General features: G+C 55.2%; 1 protein-coding gene across 1 annotated transcript; it reads left to right on the top strand.

Annotated features, from left to right (window-relative positions):
• Window positions 1-9,125: 9,125 nt before the first annotated feature.
• On the top strand, window positions 9,126-12,912 carry ALPI (alkaline phosphatase, intestinal). The gene is made up of 10 exons (XM_060151234.1): window positions 9,126-10,102; window positions 10,215-10,330; window positions 10,523-10,697; window positions 10,776-10,948; window positions 11,128-11,262; window positions 11,354-11,426; window positions 11,523-11,657; window positions 11,741-11,932; window positions 12,253-12,369; window positions 12,471-12,912. Exons 1-10 carry the CDS (start codon window positions 9,847-9,849, stop codon window positions 12,767-12,769), a joined length of 1,671 nt encoding a protein of 556 aa, XP_060007217.1. The 5' UTR covers window positions 9,126-9,846; the 3' UTR covers window positions 12,770-12,912.
• The last annotated feature ends 797 nt before the right edge of the window (window positions 12,913-13,709 follow it).

Genomic DNA, 13,709 nt, shown 5'->3' with positions numbered 1-13,709 from the left:
CTGCATCGGCAGGCGGACTCTCAACCACTGCGCCACCAGGGAAGCCCTATGGTTTAGTTTTGACTTGTCAATTTAAAGAAAAAAATAACCAAAGAGTTATGAGTTTAGTGTTACTCAAGGACATTACTGAGGACTATAGCCTGGGAAACAGTGTCTCAGATTGCTCTGAGGAACTGCTCTGCAGAGGTGGAGGAGGTGCCAATATATATATAATGATTTTTTTGGCTATGAAAAAACATAGTCAAGCACACATCTCAGTAAAAGAGTAGTGCTGACCAGGAAGAACAGAGATCTCAATGATTTTAGTGCTTTTCTATGTATGGCTCTTTGGAATTATTCCTGAGGTATGCATCTCAACTGTCTAGGGACTCATTTATCCAAAGCACAGAATGCCTCATCCTGTTTTTTCCATCATGAACTCCCCTCAGGGCACACTGTTGGTGGGGGACTGCAGTGGGTTTCAGTTTAACCTTTGGTATAACTGGATGGTGAAGGACACTCTGTTCCTTTTTTTTTTTTTTTTTTTGTTACAGTCTACCCCCTTTTTGGTCATAAGTTCAACCAAGGTTTGAGGGGCATTTCATGACCAATTTGTCCCATTGTTCTAGGAAGTGTCATTCCTAGGTCAAGTGAGGATTCCATTGGTAGGCCATTCATGTGCTATGTCTGGATTAGACCCTGTTAATAACCTAAAACTTCTCTGGATCATCTATCTTATTAGTCTATTATGATCCAGGAAATGTTTCTCCCTTGTTGCTTCTTCCCATATCTAGAGTTATACTACTACAATTAATTTTCTAGAGAGCTACATATGTGACTAATTGTCTCAAGGCATTTAGTCATCAGAGAACTGGTTATCCATCAGGTAATACAAGAAACGAGAATCATAAAATGGGCAAGATATAAGTAATATAGCTAGCTAGTACCATTAGCAAGGTCATAGTACAGCAGCTAGAGAGAGAAGAAGGAAGGATTTACTACTTGTAGCAACTAGGGAGAACACCGGCGATCTTCCCAAACCAGTTTCTTCCAGAAAAGCAAAAGTGGGGAATTTTTAAGCTAAAGGTACATGTGTGTTCATGCAGGGGGCTTGGGCAGTGGACAGAGTTCAAGCTTCAGTTGATTGAAGTCATGAGGGTCAGAAAAGGCAACATCGTCATCCCTTAGGTTCCTGTTTATCTGGTGGTTGAGCACCCTACCGGGGAGGGTTTAAATTCTGCAAAACAGCTCAAGACAGTTAGGCTAATTCCTACCATTGAAATAGAACTGGGAGTCTTTACACCTGATTCATTATCTTTGCAATTGTTACTTCTCTTGTCTGATAAGTTCGCCCTTAAGACCATTATTACTGAGACCTGTTCAAGGGAACACGTTGTGGCCAGCCTTAGATCACAAAATGGCTTAGGCCAGAAAATGGCTTCCTTATGTCAAGAAAGTCTTTCCAGTTCTCTTTCTCCAGGGACTTCTACCCAATCTGGTTACACCATCCACAGGTAGAGACATAGCTGTAACATACCTATGACAAACAGATAACCAGAGATCTCATAGCTTCATTTTAAAACTTAGTCATGAACCAGGTATTACACTATAAAACTTACTAGCTTATAAATACCAGTTGGAATAAGTTATCTGCTCAAGTGGCTAAGGCTTTTTACTATTTGCAGAAAACACTTTTAAGATTTGTATTCGTCCTTGACAAATCCTTAAAGAGGCTGTGAATTAGATTTTAGATGAGAGAGCCTTTCCAGCAGTTTGAGTTTTAAGACTTCTTTTCCCTTTTTTCTCCTTTGGTTTCAGGTTCTACCTGATAGAGTTAACTGGGCTCAGTCTCAGGCCATTATGGGCTGTATTTACATTTCTGATTTGTAGAGATTTGTAAGACAAGGACAGTTGCTTTTCATTCCCAAAGGAACTGGGTTGCCACCTAAATGATATCAAAAGATTGATTTGTCCAACTACATTTTCTTTAATTTGCTCCTTTATATCAGTTAGAATATTTCCAACTAAACTGGAAATCAAAAGATTTCTATAGGGGCTTCCCTGATGGTGCAGTGGTTAAGAATCCGCCTGCCAATTCAGGGGACACAGGTTCGAGCCCAGGTCCGGGAAGATCCCACATGCCGTGGAGCATCGAAGCCCATGCACCACAACTACTGAGCCTGCACTCTAGAGCCCGCGAGCCACAACTACTGAAGCCCGTGCGCCTAGAGCCCGTGCTCTGCAACAAGAGAAACCACCGCAATGAGAAGCCCATGCACCGCAACAAAGAGTAGCCCCCGCTCACTGCAACTAGAGAAAGCCCACACGCAGCGACAAACACCCAACGCAGCCAAAAACAAATAAGTAAAGTAATTAAAAAATTTTTTAAAAAAGATTTCTATATTCTAGATCTTTAGGATTCAATGTACCATGCTTTGAAAAGTTTGCGCAAGGCATTCAACAAAGGCCCTCTTTCAGGTCTGGACTTCTGGTCAAAGTCAGACCAATTCACCCTAGGGGCAAAAAGAAGTCTCCATCATTGCTTTTATTAGCCCCCAGTTTTTACCTCATACTGTATGGGCTCAGGTAATCCTAGTGATTTTCTTAAGTATTTTGAATTAACATTGCCTAAGAGGCAGATGTATATGCCCTGTCTTTTTTATAAATTTATTTATTTTTGGCAACGTTGGGTTTTCGCTGCTGCACACGGGCTTTCTCTAGTTGCGGCGAGCGGGGGCTACTCTTCTTTGCGGTGCGCGGGCTTCTCATTGCAGTGGCTCCTTTTGTTGCGGAGCACGGGCTCTAGAGAGCAGGCTCAGTAGTTGTGGCACACAGGCTTCGTTGCTCCGCGGCATGTGGGATCTTCCCGGACCAGGGCTCGAACCCGTGTCCCCTGCATTGGCAGGCGGATTCTTAACCACTGTGCCACCAGGGAAGCCTTGCCCTGTCTTATATACCAGGCAGAGGAAGCATTTCCCAATGAGACATGTGTCTATCCCCACAGTACAATCAGGAAAAGGAGAAGTAGCCATCTTACATAAAGCTTATTCAGATACACCACTTTTATACAAACTTTCATCTCCCAAACAAGTCCACATTATTTACCCCAAGTAGAAAAATTTTAAAGGCTAGAAGAAAAATATTGCACTTGAGATACCTGACCAGCAATCACTTGGGGCAACAGTTAGGCCAATTAATCAAGTCCAAGACTGACAAAAGGGGTCCCTTGGCTCGACCCCTCACTGGGGACCCCAAAGCCTTTTTTATGAGAATGGATAAAATAGCAGGGTGGGAGGGATAAAAAGGAAGGTTTCTGGGGCTCCTTGCAAAACAGACTTGTTAATGGAGTCCTAACGGAGGCTAAGGTTTAGGGTATAAGAGTTGATGGAATTGAGATGCCTTCTTTCGTGATTTGCATCTTTCATTCAGCACTGTTGGTGAGAAGCAGTGAATCTGTTGCATGCAGCAAAAGTCTCATCACTTCCATTGCTGTCTAGTATTCCACGTATGACGATGCTGTAATTTTTTCCTGCCGATGCTATTTCCAACTTCTGGCTGCTTATTAAATGGTGCTACTTTAAATGTGTTGGCACATACCTCCTGGGGCACATGTGCCACGGACTCTCCAGGACATTTACCCAGAGTAGAACTACCTCCGTCATGGGACAGGCATGTCCTCATGTCACTGGAGAAGGCTTGTGTCTGCAGTGGACTCGGTTCCGTCTCCTCTTCTTCTCCAAGGCTCGCAGAGTTGGGCTTTTTGGGCTTTACCAGCCTGGGGTCTGTGATACCACCATGTGGTTTATGCTGCATCACTTGAACGCCTTTCCAATGTCTCCCTGTATGAGAAACCTGTCCAGTAGGGGCTGGAAAGGCAGCTACGGCAGAGGCGGATGGGAGAGTGGCTGACAGAGCAAGGACAGCTGCAGAAGAGGGATTGGGGGAGGGGCTTTCTGAGAGGCACTGTTCAGAGGGAGCCAGCAAGGAGGGCAGGGACCAAGGAGAGGGCAGATTCTGAGGGCCGAGAACGGTGTCACACCATGTCCCAAAGTGCCTCTGCCACCTTCCTCTGCCAGTGACTCCCGACCTGCCTCTGCCCCAGCTCCCCCTCCTCCAGTGCCACCCCCTCCAGCAGCATCTTGGAGGCCGACCTCCTCAGCCCAGCATCCCCTCCTCTCTTTCCACCCTCTTCTAGCCCCTGAAGCACAGCCCAGCACCAATCCTGCGACCTCGTCTTGGAACTTACATCCAGACTTCTCTTCCGCCCAGATTCCATGGGAACCCACTTACCAGCTTGACTTCCTGCCCCTCTCCCAAGGGCGCCAGACACTCTGGTCAGGGGAGGCCCCTGGGCCCCAGCCCGTAAGGTCCACACTCTTCCTACTAACCAGCCCAGGGGACCTCACTTCTTCCCCGGGACGGTGTCCAGGAGCATGAGTGGGTTGAGGCATCCCGCACCCCCCTAGACAGGAGGCCCCACACCGGTTGGGTCTGCGGGGGCTCATCTGGGCCTCCAGGTCGCTGCTCAAGAGACTTTAAACTGAACCAAGTTGTCTCCTTTGAAGAACATGCAGCCGCTGAGCTGGTTTTTGTCTCTGAGACCCTCTCTGGCCAGCCTCTCTCAGAGAGCCCCACAGAGCCTCTGAGACCTCAGCCCCACCTCCTGACCTGCTTCCAAGGCAAGTATCATGAGTTCTCTCTACTAACAGTTGCCTCTGGGGCCTTCCTTTCAGCTTTGCCACGTCCCTCCAACCCCAAATGCCAAAACTGCTGCTGACCCTTCTGCAGGTGGAGAGGTTCCCAGCACGAGGGCGAGCGTGATCCCTGGGGTTCCCGGATGAACCCCGATGTGCGCCCTCCAGCTCTGCTGAGTCCAGAACACATTTCTGCAGACATTTCCCCCGTGTGACCCTTGGGTGCCCTGGGGTTCGTGCTGTCTCTGGTTCCTTCCACAGGCCTCCCAGGACTGGCCCTTCCCGAGGCTGTTCTCCAGTCACTCGCATCTGCCCCTCGGGAAGTGCAGAGCCAGGTTCTGAAGCACGCAAACCATAGCCACAAAGAAAGGCAGCTTCCCCTCCCCCAATGCCAGTGCCTTCACCTTCCATGTGACCTCTGAGAACTCTGGGCAGCTGACTTCCACAGGACTCCTAAGGAGCCTGTGACCCAGGGGCCGCGACCTTACTGCTCTCAGCTGAGCGCTCCTTTCTGAGCCGTCAGTCGCTCCGGGGCTGTGATGCGCCTAATTGCTATGTGAGCAATGCTGGCCTCCCTGTGACCAACTTTCCTGATGGCCCTTGCCTCAGGCATGCTGGGAGGAGGGATGGGTGGCCTCAGAAATGCATGGGCAGGCCTGTCCAGAGGCGAAGACCTCATCAGGAATCCCACACCAGCCAGGCGCTGCCACTCTGGCTGGACTAGGCTGAGATGACGTTCCCCAGCCCCAGGGCTCACCACGTGCCCTCCTACCTCCCTGCCAGATGCCCAGGTGGCCTCAGGAGGCTCGACACCTCCCTGATTCCATGTGGCCCCCAAAGAAAAGAAGGCAAAATAAAACTTGCGTTGGCTTCCTGCATCCCAGCACGAGTGGGGACGTTCATACCATCTCTACAGGATTGGTGGGAGGTGGAAATGAGAGCTGGGGACGAGGGCCCAGGGAGCACTTGCCCCTGGAGAGGGGGGCCTCCATTTCCCCAAAGTGCTGGGGGGGAGGTGTGGCCTATTGATGATCAACAGCCTTTCTGTTCCCAGCTGCCGCCCTGCTCTCCCCTGAGTGGAAGGACTGTCACTACAACTCCAGGGGACATCGTGAGACTGGGAGGGCAGGAGGCAGGCAGAAGGCATCCCCCATGGCTCGGCTGGTGCTGCAGTGGGCTCGGCATCACACCCCCCTGCCGCCCGCTGCCGGCAGTGCCTGCAGGGTCCACCATGCTGGGGGCTGGGACACAGTCCAGAGAGCCGAGGGTGGTAAGTGGGGACAACGGTGGAGGGTGCTGGGGCTCTAGATGGGGCCCCACAGGACAAGGCCTTCCTTCCCAGAGAACAGAGAGACCAGGACAAACATCCCCCAGAGAGCAGGCTCCATGCAGCTGGCCATCCCCTGGCCCGAGGTATCCGTAACCCCAGAGTGCAGGACTGGAGGTGTCATCTCTTACTCCAGAGCAGAAAGCTCCGCTGCCTGCTGCCTTGTCATCCCTGGGCTCCAGGGGACAATGTGTAAGAGCATCTCATCACAGTCAGGTGACTCAGGCCCAGAGGAGGGAGGCAGGGTGCCCTGGTGGGAACATGGACAAACATCCTTTGTTTACTGCAAGAGACACGGGGTTTGTATTTGGTCTCCGATCCTGCCTAGGCACAGGACAAAATGCACACGAAACCAAGAGGGGTCATAGCTGATGATCACTTAATCTCATCATAAGAAAAGCATTAAAGGAAACTTTATACTCCACACCTATTAGCATGGTTAAAATTAAAAACAGTGACAACACCAAATGGTGGTGTGAATGCAGAGAAACTGTATCGCTCATACATTGCTGGTGGGAATGCAAAGTGGTGCGACCACTCTGCAGAACAATTAGGCAGGTCATTTCGGTTGGGGGGCCGCAGGGGAATGTGCTTTCTTAAACAAACAAACAAAAACACTAGACATGCAACAACGCTGTGACCCAGCATTTGCACTCCTGGGCACGCATCCCAGAGAAATGGAATGAAATGAAACGTTCACGCAAAAACCTGTCCGAGGAGATTCGTGGCAGCTTTATTCATAACAGCCAAACCTGGAATCAGCCTAGAGGTCCTTGCACATGAGAATGGTTAAACACGCTGCGGGGTCCACTCACCCCGGACACTGCTCAGCGGCACAAAGGAGTCAACAGCTGACCCTTGCTCGGGTGAATCTCCAGGGAATTAGGCTGAGTGAAAAAGACCAGTCCCAAAGATTGTGTGGGGCTTCCCTGGTGGCGCAGTGGTTGAGAGTCCACCTGCCGATGCAGGGGACACGGGCTCGTGCCCCGGTCCGGGAGGATCCCACATGCCGTGGAGCGGCTGGGCCCGTGAGCCATGGCCGCTGAGCCTGCGCGTCCGGAGCCCGTGTTCCGTGACGGGAGAGGCCACAGCGGTGAGAGGCCCGCGTACCGCAAAAAAAAAAAAAAGAAAAAAAAGATTGTATGATTCCACTCATGTAACTTATTTGAAATGACAGGATTTTAGAAATACGGGACAGGGATTAGGGACAGAGGGTGGGGTGGCTGTAAAGGAGCAGGGGGGGTTGGAGCTGCTCAGCACCTTGACTGTGCTGGTGTTTACATGAACCCACGCATGTGATAAGATGGTACAGAACCTACACAATCACAGGTGTGCACGTGTAAAATGGGGGAATCTGAAGAGAAATGTGAAAATCTGTGAATTATAACACTGGAGAAGATTGGACGAAGCGTGCAAGGGATCTCTATTATTTCCTAGAACCACAAGTGAATCTACAGTTATGTCAAAAATTCAAATTAAAAAAGGGGACTGGGAATTCACTGGACTAAAGATTAATCTTGGAGTAACAAAACTTTAACCTACGGCCTGGTCAAAGGAACCGATTCATGAATTAAGGGCCTGCCCAGGCGTTAGTCTCTCCTGACCTGTAGCCAAGAATTTTCCAAGCACAAGACTATGCAGGGGACAGAGGCAGCTATGGAGGCAACTCGCAGAGGCCAGGAAGGATGCCCCCTAACCTGGTGTGTCCTCTGAGAGCTAGAGTTTCACCTGGGTCAGCATGGTGAGCGGGTGGAAGAGCAGGTCAAGGGAGGAGGAGAGGGCTTCCCCGGTGGCGCAGTGGTTGAGAATACGCCTGCCAATGCAGGGGACACGGGTTCGAGCCCTGGTCCGGGAAGATCCCACGTGCCGCGGAGCAACTAAGCCCATGCGCCACAACTACTGAGCCCGTGAGCCACAACTACTGAAGCCTGCTCACCTAGAGCCTGTGCTCCGCAAGGAGAAGCCCGCGCACCGCAGTGAAGAGTAGCCCCCGCTCGGCGCAACTAGAGAAAGCCCGCGCGCGGCAATGAAGACCCAACACAGCCAAAAATAAGTAAATCAAGTAAGTAAATTTAAAAAAAAAAAAAAAAGGAGGAGGAGCCCAGAAGTTCTGCCTGAGGGGAGGGCACACTGGGGAGTGGGGCTGGGCAGGGGGATGCTGGGGGCCAGGGCACTTTGACTCAGGGGGTGAGGTGGCTGCGTGGGGAGGGGCTACTGCGGTCCACTGGGGTGGGTGGGGCTGGGAGGTACACGTTGTTTTCTTTGAAAAAAATTTCCTAATTGTGGTAAAAGACACGACATAAAAGTTCCCATCTTGACCACTTTTAAGTGTCCAGGTCAGTAGTGTTAATCTATTCACATTGTTGGCCACAGGTCCCCAGAACTTTGTCATCTCGCAAACCTGAAAGTCTGCATCCGTTACACAAGCCCCCTCCTCCCAGCTCCTGGCAGCCGCCATCCAACTTTCTATTTCTATGCGTCTGACAACTTGAGACACCTAGTGAAGCGGAATCACACAGTGTTTGTCTTTGGGGGACGGGTTTGCTTCACCGCGCATCATGTCCTCAAGGTTCATCCATGTTGTAGCAGGTGTCAGACTTCCCTTCCTCTTTAAGGCTGAATAATATTCCATTGTAGCTGTATCATGCTTTCTTCATCCACTCATCTGCTGGTGGACACTTGCCTGCACCTCTTGGCGACTGTGAGTACTGCTGCTACAAACGTGGGTGACAAATACCTCTTCTAGATCCTGCTTTCAGTCCTTTGGGATATATACCCAGAAGTGGGATTGCCGGATTGGAGGAACGTTTTGAACCCAACCTGGGGCAACTGAAACCTCTTAGCTCCTTATCAGAAGCTACGCCTGTGAGTGTGCCTTGCCTGTGGGGAGAACAGACTCACCCCTGGCTTCCATACCTGTCCAAGGGAGCAGAGGTCAACTTCAGGTACAGGGCACTAGTCCCACCCCTGCCAGCCCTTTACAGGCACCTTACACACACACACACACACACACACACACACACACACACACACACACACACACACACACACACACACACACACACACACACACACACACACACGACAACGCTGGCCCAGCCTAGCCCTCAGTAATTGGAGACACACACGAGGCCCCCACTCTGCTGTCACCCAGCTGCACCCTTTTTCACAGCAGGAGAACTTTAGGCCCAGGTTCCAGGGCCCCTCCTCTCCCGCCACCAGCCCCGTGCCCGCCCCACCTGCCCAGGCCAAGACTGGTGAGAAGCTGAGTGGGTGGCAGGGCAGCCAGACCACCCCACGTGTCTCTGTGCCTCAGGGCACCAGGAAGGCCAACCTCGGCCCCTGGCCTTGGCTGTGTGCCTCCACCCAGGGCCAAACCAGGCCATGCTGACTTTCAGAAACTACTGACACATGAGGTGAATGAAGGAGAGATGGTTCTCCCACAGGACTTGGTGAGCAGAGAGAGGGGAGTGGCCCCCATCAGGCCCTTGCAGATGTTCCTCAGGCAAAGGGCCTCTGCCCCCTAATCCCCACCCCACCCTGAAGAGCCAGCTGGGGACCATCCTGTGAGGGAAGGACCTGCTTCCATCAGGACCCCCGTGCACTCAGCCACACCCCTCCACTTCCCTCTGGCAACATGGCTTAAAGTCATAGGTCAGGACCAGGGACAGGGTGTGGCCGCCTCGGGCACTGGGCGGGACACAGAGCCTTTTACAGCCGGGATAAAGTCCTCCCTGATTTAAGCCCAAGCAGCTTGTACTGAAGCTGATACCCTGGTGTCCCAGCCTCGCCCGAGAGCCACGTCCCCAGCGTCCCAGCCTTGACGCCCTCCGCCATCGCACAGGCATGCAGGGGGCCTGGGTACCTCTGCTGCTAGGCCTGCGGCTCTCCCTTGGCTTCAGCCCAGGTAGTGAGGCGCCTCCCAGCCGCCCCCCGACACAGGGGGCTCCCCGAGGCTACCTGAGTCCACTCTCCCCTTGGCCAGTTGAAGAGGAAAACCCAGCCTTTTGGAACCGCCAGGCAGCCCAGGCCCTGGATGTTGCTAAGAAGCTGCAGCCCATCCAGACGGCTGCTAAGAATCTCATTCTCTTCCTGGGGGATGGTGAGTGCGCTAGGCCTGTCCATCCCAGCGCCCTGCAGCCCTGGAGCCCTCGGCTGCCGGCAGACACAGCGTGGCCCTGGGGACTCAGGCCTGACACAAGGTGTACCTACAGGGATGGGGGTGCCCACGGTGACAGCCACTCGGATCCTAAAGGGGCAGATGAATGGCAAACTGGGAGCGGAGACGCCCCTGGCCATGGACCAGTTCCCGTACGTGGCTCTGTCCAAGGTAAGGGCTGAGTGGCCTCAGGGTGCTCTACACCAGAGGGGTGGGCGTGGGGCTAGGGAGCATGGCAGGAGGAAGGTCCCAGGAGGGCTGGGGCTGAGGTAGGGCCTGGGTACAGTGAGCATGGGCCCCAGGGCCTGGGTCAGGATCTGGGTGTACACCCGTGAGCAGAGCTGAAAGCATCTCTGCCCCCAGACATACAACGTGGACAGACAGGTGCCAGACAGCGCAGGCACGGCCACCGCCTACCTGTGCGGGGTCAAGGCCAACATGAAGACCATTGGTGTAAGTGCAGCTGCCCGGTACAACCAGTGCAGCACGGTACCCGGCAATGAGGTCACATCTGTGATGAGCCGGGCCAAGAAAGCAGGTAGGCTTGGGGCCAGCTTCGCCGGTAGGGACAGGCTCAGAGACCTCAGTGGCCCATCCTGACCTCTGCCACCCCCAGGGAAGTCAGTGGGAGTGGTGACCACTACGAGGGTGCAGCATGCGTCGCCAGCTGCCACCTATGCACACACGGTGAACCGTAACTGGTATTCGGACACGGACATGCCTGCCCAGGCGAAGAAGGAGGGCTGCCAGGACATCGCCATGCAGCTCGTCTACAACATGGACATAGATGTGAGACGTGAGGGGCAAGGGGCAAGGGGCAAGGGGCGGGGCGGGGCGAGGGGGCGGGTCCCACACCCGCCACAATCCCAGGCCACCCACAGACCTGGCTGGGATGCTAGGGGCTGTCTGAGGAGGGAGCAAAGGGCCAGCCGGGCCCCGAACCCACTTACCCTAATCCCTGGCCCCAGGTGATCCTGGGTGGAGGCCGAAAGTACATGTTTCCTGAGGGGACCCCAGACCCTGAATACCCAGGCAACACCAGTGAGAACGGAATCCGGAAGGACCAGAGGAACCTGGTGCAGGAGTGGCAGGCCAAGCAGCAGGTGATGGGGGCTCGTGGGTGCAGGGGGTACAGCAGGGCAGGGGCTGCAGGGTGTCGGGCTATGGGCTGAGGCCTGGTCCTGCCCCTCCCAGGGTACCCAGTACGTGTGGAACCGCACTGCGCTCATTCAGGCATCTAAGGACCCCAGTGTAACACACCTCATGGGTAATGACCCCACCCCACTGTCCTCCCCCGGGATGGCTGCCTTTGGTCCTCCTTGCACCCTAACTTGCCGGTCACTACTGGTCCCCTTTCCCACAGGCCTCTTTGAGCCAGCAGACATGAAGTATGAGTTCCAGCGAGACCACACCAAGGACCCATCCCTGCAGGAGATGACCGAAGTAGCCCTGCGTGTGCTGAGCAGGAATCCCCGTGGCTTCTACCTCTTCGTGGAGGGTGAGTGGCAGCCCCTTGATGAGCAGAGGAAGGAAGCGGGCAGTCAGGGCAGATTCGGCATCTCATACGTGACCTTCTTGCAGGAGGCCGCATTGACCACGGTCACCACGAAGGCATAGCTTACAGGGCGCTGACCGAGGCGGTCATGTTCGACAATGCCATTGCCAAGGCCAGCCAGCTCACTAGTGAAGCAGACACGCTGATCCTCGTCACCGCCGACCACTCCCATGTTTTCTCTTTCGGCGGCTACACACTGCGCGGAAGCTCCGTTTTCGGTAAGCCCAGGGAGCGGCGCGGGCGCTTTTCCGGAAGTTACATGGCAGACTTTGCTCTGAGCCAGTTTCCTCATCCGCCAAGTCGGGTAGTAAGAGCAACTGCCCTGCACGGCTCCGGCGAGGAGTGAGCCAGTGAACAGGCCGGAAGTGGCCGGGCTCAGCACACAGGAGGCGCATGGAAGGCTGGGGCCAAAGTGCTCACCGGACCCCCTCCTCCCTGCACGGCTCCGGCGAGGAGTGAGCCAGTGAACAGGCCAGAAGTGGCCGGGCTCAGCACACAGGAGGCGCATGGAAGTCACCGGACCCCCTCCTCCCTGCAGGGCTGGGTTTTGACAAGGCCACTGACGGCAAGTCCTACACCTCCATCCTCTATGGCAACGGCCCGGGGTACGTGCCTCCTGGAGCCTCAAGGCCCGACGTCAACGAGACCAAAAGCAGTGAGTGCAGAGGGGGCTGCGTTGGGGGCGGGACCCCGGCCGGGAACTCACGGGAGGGGTCCCGCCTCCCCGCATGCCCTGAACTCCCACCCTCCGGTCAGGCGACCCCGCGTACCGGCAGCAGGCGGCCGTGCCCCTGAGGAGCGAGACCCACGGCGGCGAGGACGTGGCGGTGTTCGCGCGCGGCCCGCAGGCGCACCTGGTGCACGGCGTGCAGGAGCAGACCTTCGTGGCGCACGTCATGGCCTTCGCTGCCTGCGTGGAGCCCTACACCAGCTACTGCCACCTGCAGCCCCCCGGCGGCCCCGCCGACGCCGCGCACCAGGCCGCCTGCCCGCCCTTGCTGGCGCTGCTGGTCTCGGCGCTGCTGCCGGTGCTGCTGGCGACTGGCCCGCACTGACCCACACCCGCCCCGGGCCTCAGGGGCTCCTGTTCCCGCGCAAGAGCCCCTAGCCCAGGCCACACCCGAGCTGCCACCTCGGAGTCCCCACCACGGCGTCCCATCCTGGCCACCGCCCCCGCGTCCCCCACCCGGCCCTCCGCCAGCCCCCCGCCCTTCACGGGCCCGGGCCACCCTGGAGGCTGAGGCCCTGATTTTCCTGTGACACCTATAGTCCCCCTCCCTGCCCCCAAGCTCGGTGGCCTAAGATTCCGTGCTGTCCAGCTGGGACCCCAGGAAAGGCGGGGGCTTGGACCACGCAGTCTCCACTTGGCACCCGTAGCCCTGCCTGCGGACCAGGCAGGCACTCTCCCAGAGCTGTCCCTAGGCCCGCCTAGAACCCACGCCTCGCCTTTCCTGGAGACCCGAGGACTTAGGGGCCCCTGCGGAGGCGTGGCTTCCTGTCCTCCTGGAACCCACCCTGTAGGCACCTTGCTGGCCAAGGAGGCTGCTGGGACCAGGACAGCCAGGGGGCCCTCGACACAAAGTCCTCAGCCGCCCCTCCTGGGAACCCAGCGGTACCATTAGAAAGGAGACGGCGACCCAGGAAGGAGGCTTGTCCCACGTCACTCAGCTACCGTGATGGTGCCCGCCCCCCCAGCCCCCGTGCCCATTCCAGGCTGGGAGAGCCAAGGAGCAGCGGGGGAGCTCTGGGTTCCGGGAGGGACAAAGCAATTGTCAAATAAACTGTTATACAGTGTGATGCCCGGAGTGATATGTTCTAGGCAGAAAACTCCTTAGCAAGTGGGGGCAGAGTGTGTGTCTGTGTGAGGGGTGGGGGGTGATTCACATCAGCAGTCAGGGAGGGGCTGCCTGAGGAGCTGACGGCTGAACAAGGACCAAAGGAAGTGAGGGCTGGAGCGATGCAGAAGGACAGCGGTGCAGGGGCCCTCAGGCAGCA

Source organism: Lagenorhynchus albirostris, chromosome 6, assembly GCF_949774975.1.
Source record: "Lagenorhynchus albirostris chromosome 6, mLagAlb1.1, whole genome shotgun sequence".
NCBI classification, from domain to species: domain Eukaryota; kingdom Metazoa; phylum Chordata; class Mammalia; order Artiodactyla; family Delphinidae; genus Lagenorhynchus; species Lagenorhynchus albirostris.
The sequence above is the reverse complement of the archived record's forward strand: the minus strand, read 5'-3'. Positions and strand labels throughout refer to the sequence as shown.

Bases quoted from the DNA above. Each gene is read 5' to 3' on its own strand.
- ALPI (XM_060151234.1), top strand. From the start codon at position 9,847: ATGCAGGGGGCCTGGGTACCTCTGCTGCTAGGCCTGCGGCTCTCCCTT. The intron at 11,263-11,353 runs GTGATGGGGGCT...TGCCCCTCCCAG, and splicing joins AGTGGCAGGCCAAGCAGCAG to GGTACCCAGTACGTGTGGAA. The intron at 11,933-12,252 runs GTAAGCCCAGGG...TCCTCCCTGCAG, and splicing joins GCGCGGAAGCTCCGTTTTCG to GGCTGGGTTTTGACAAGGCC.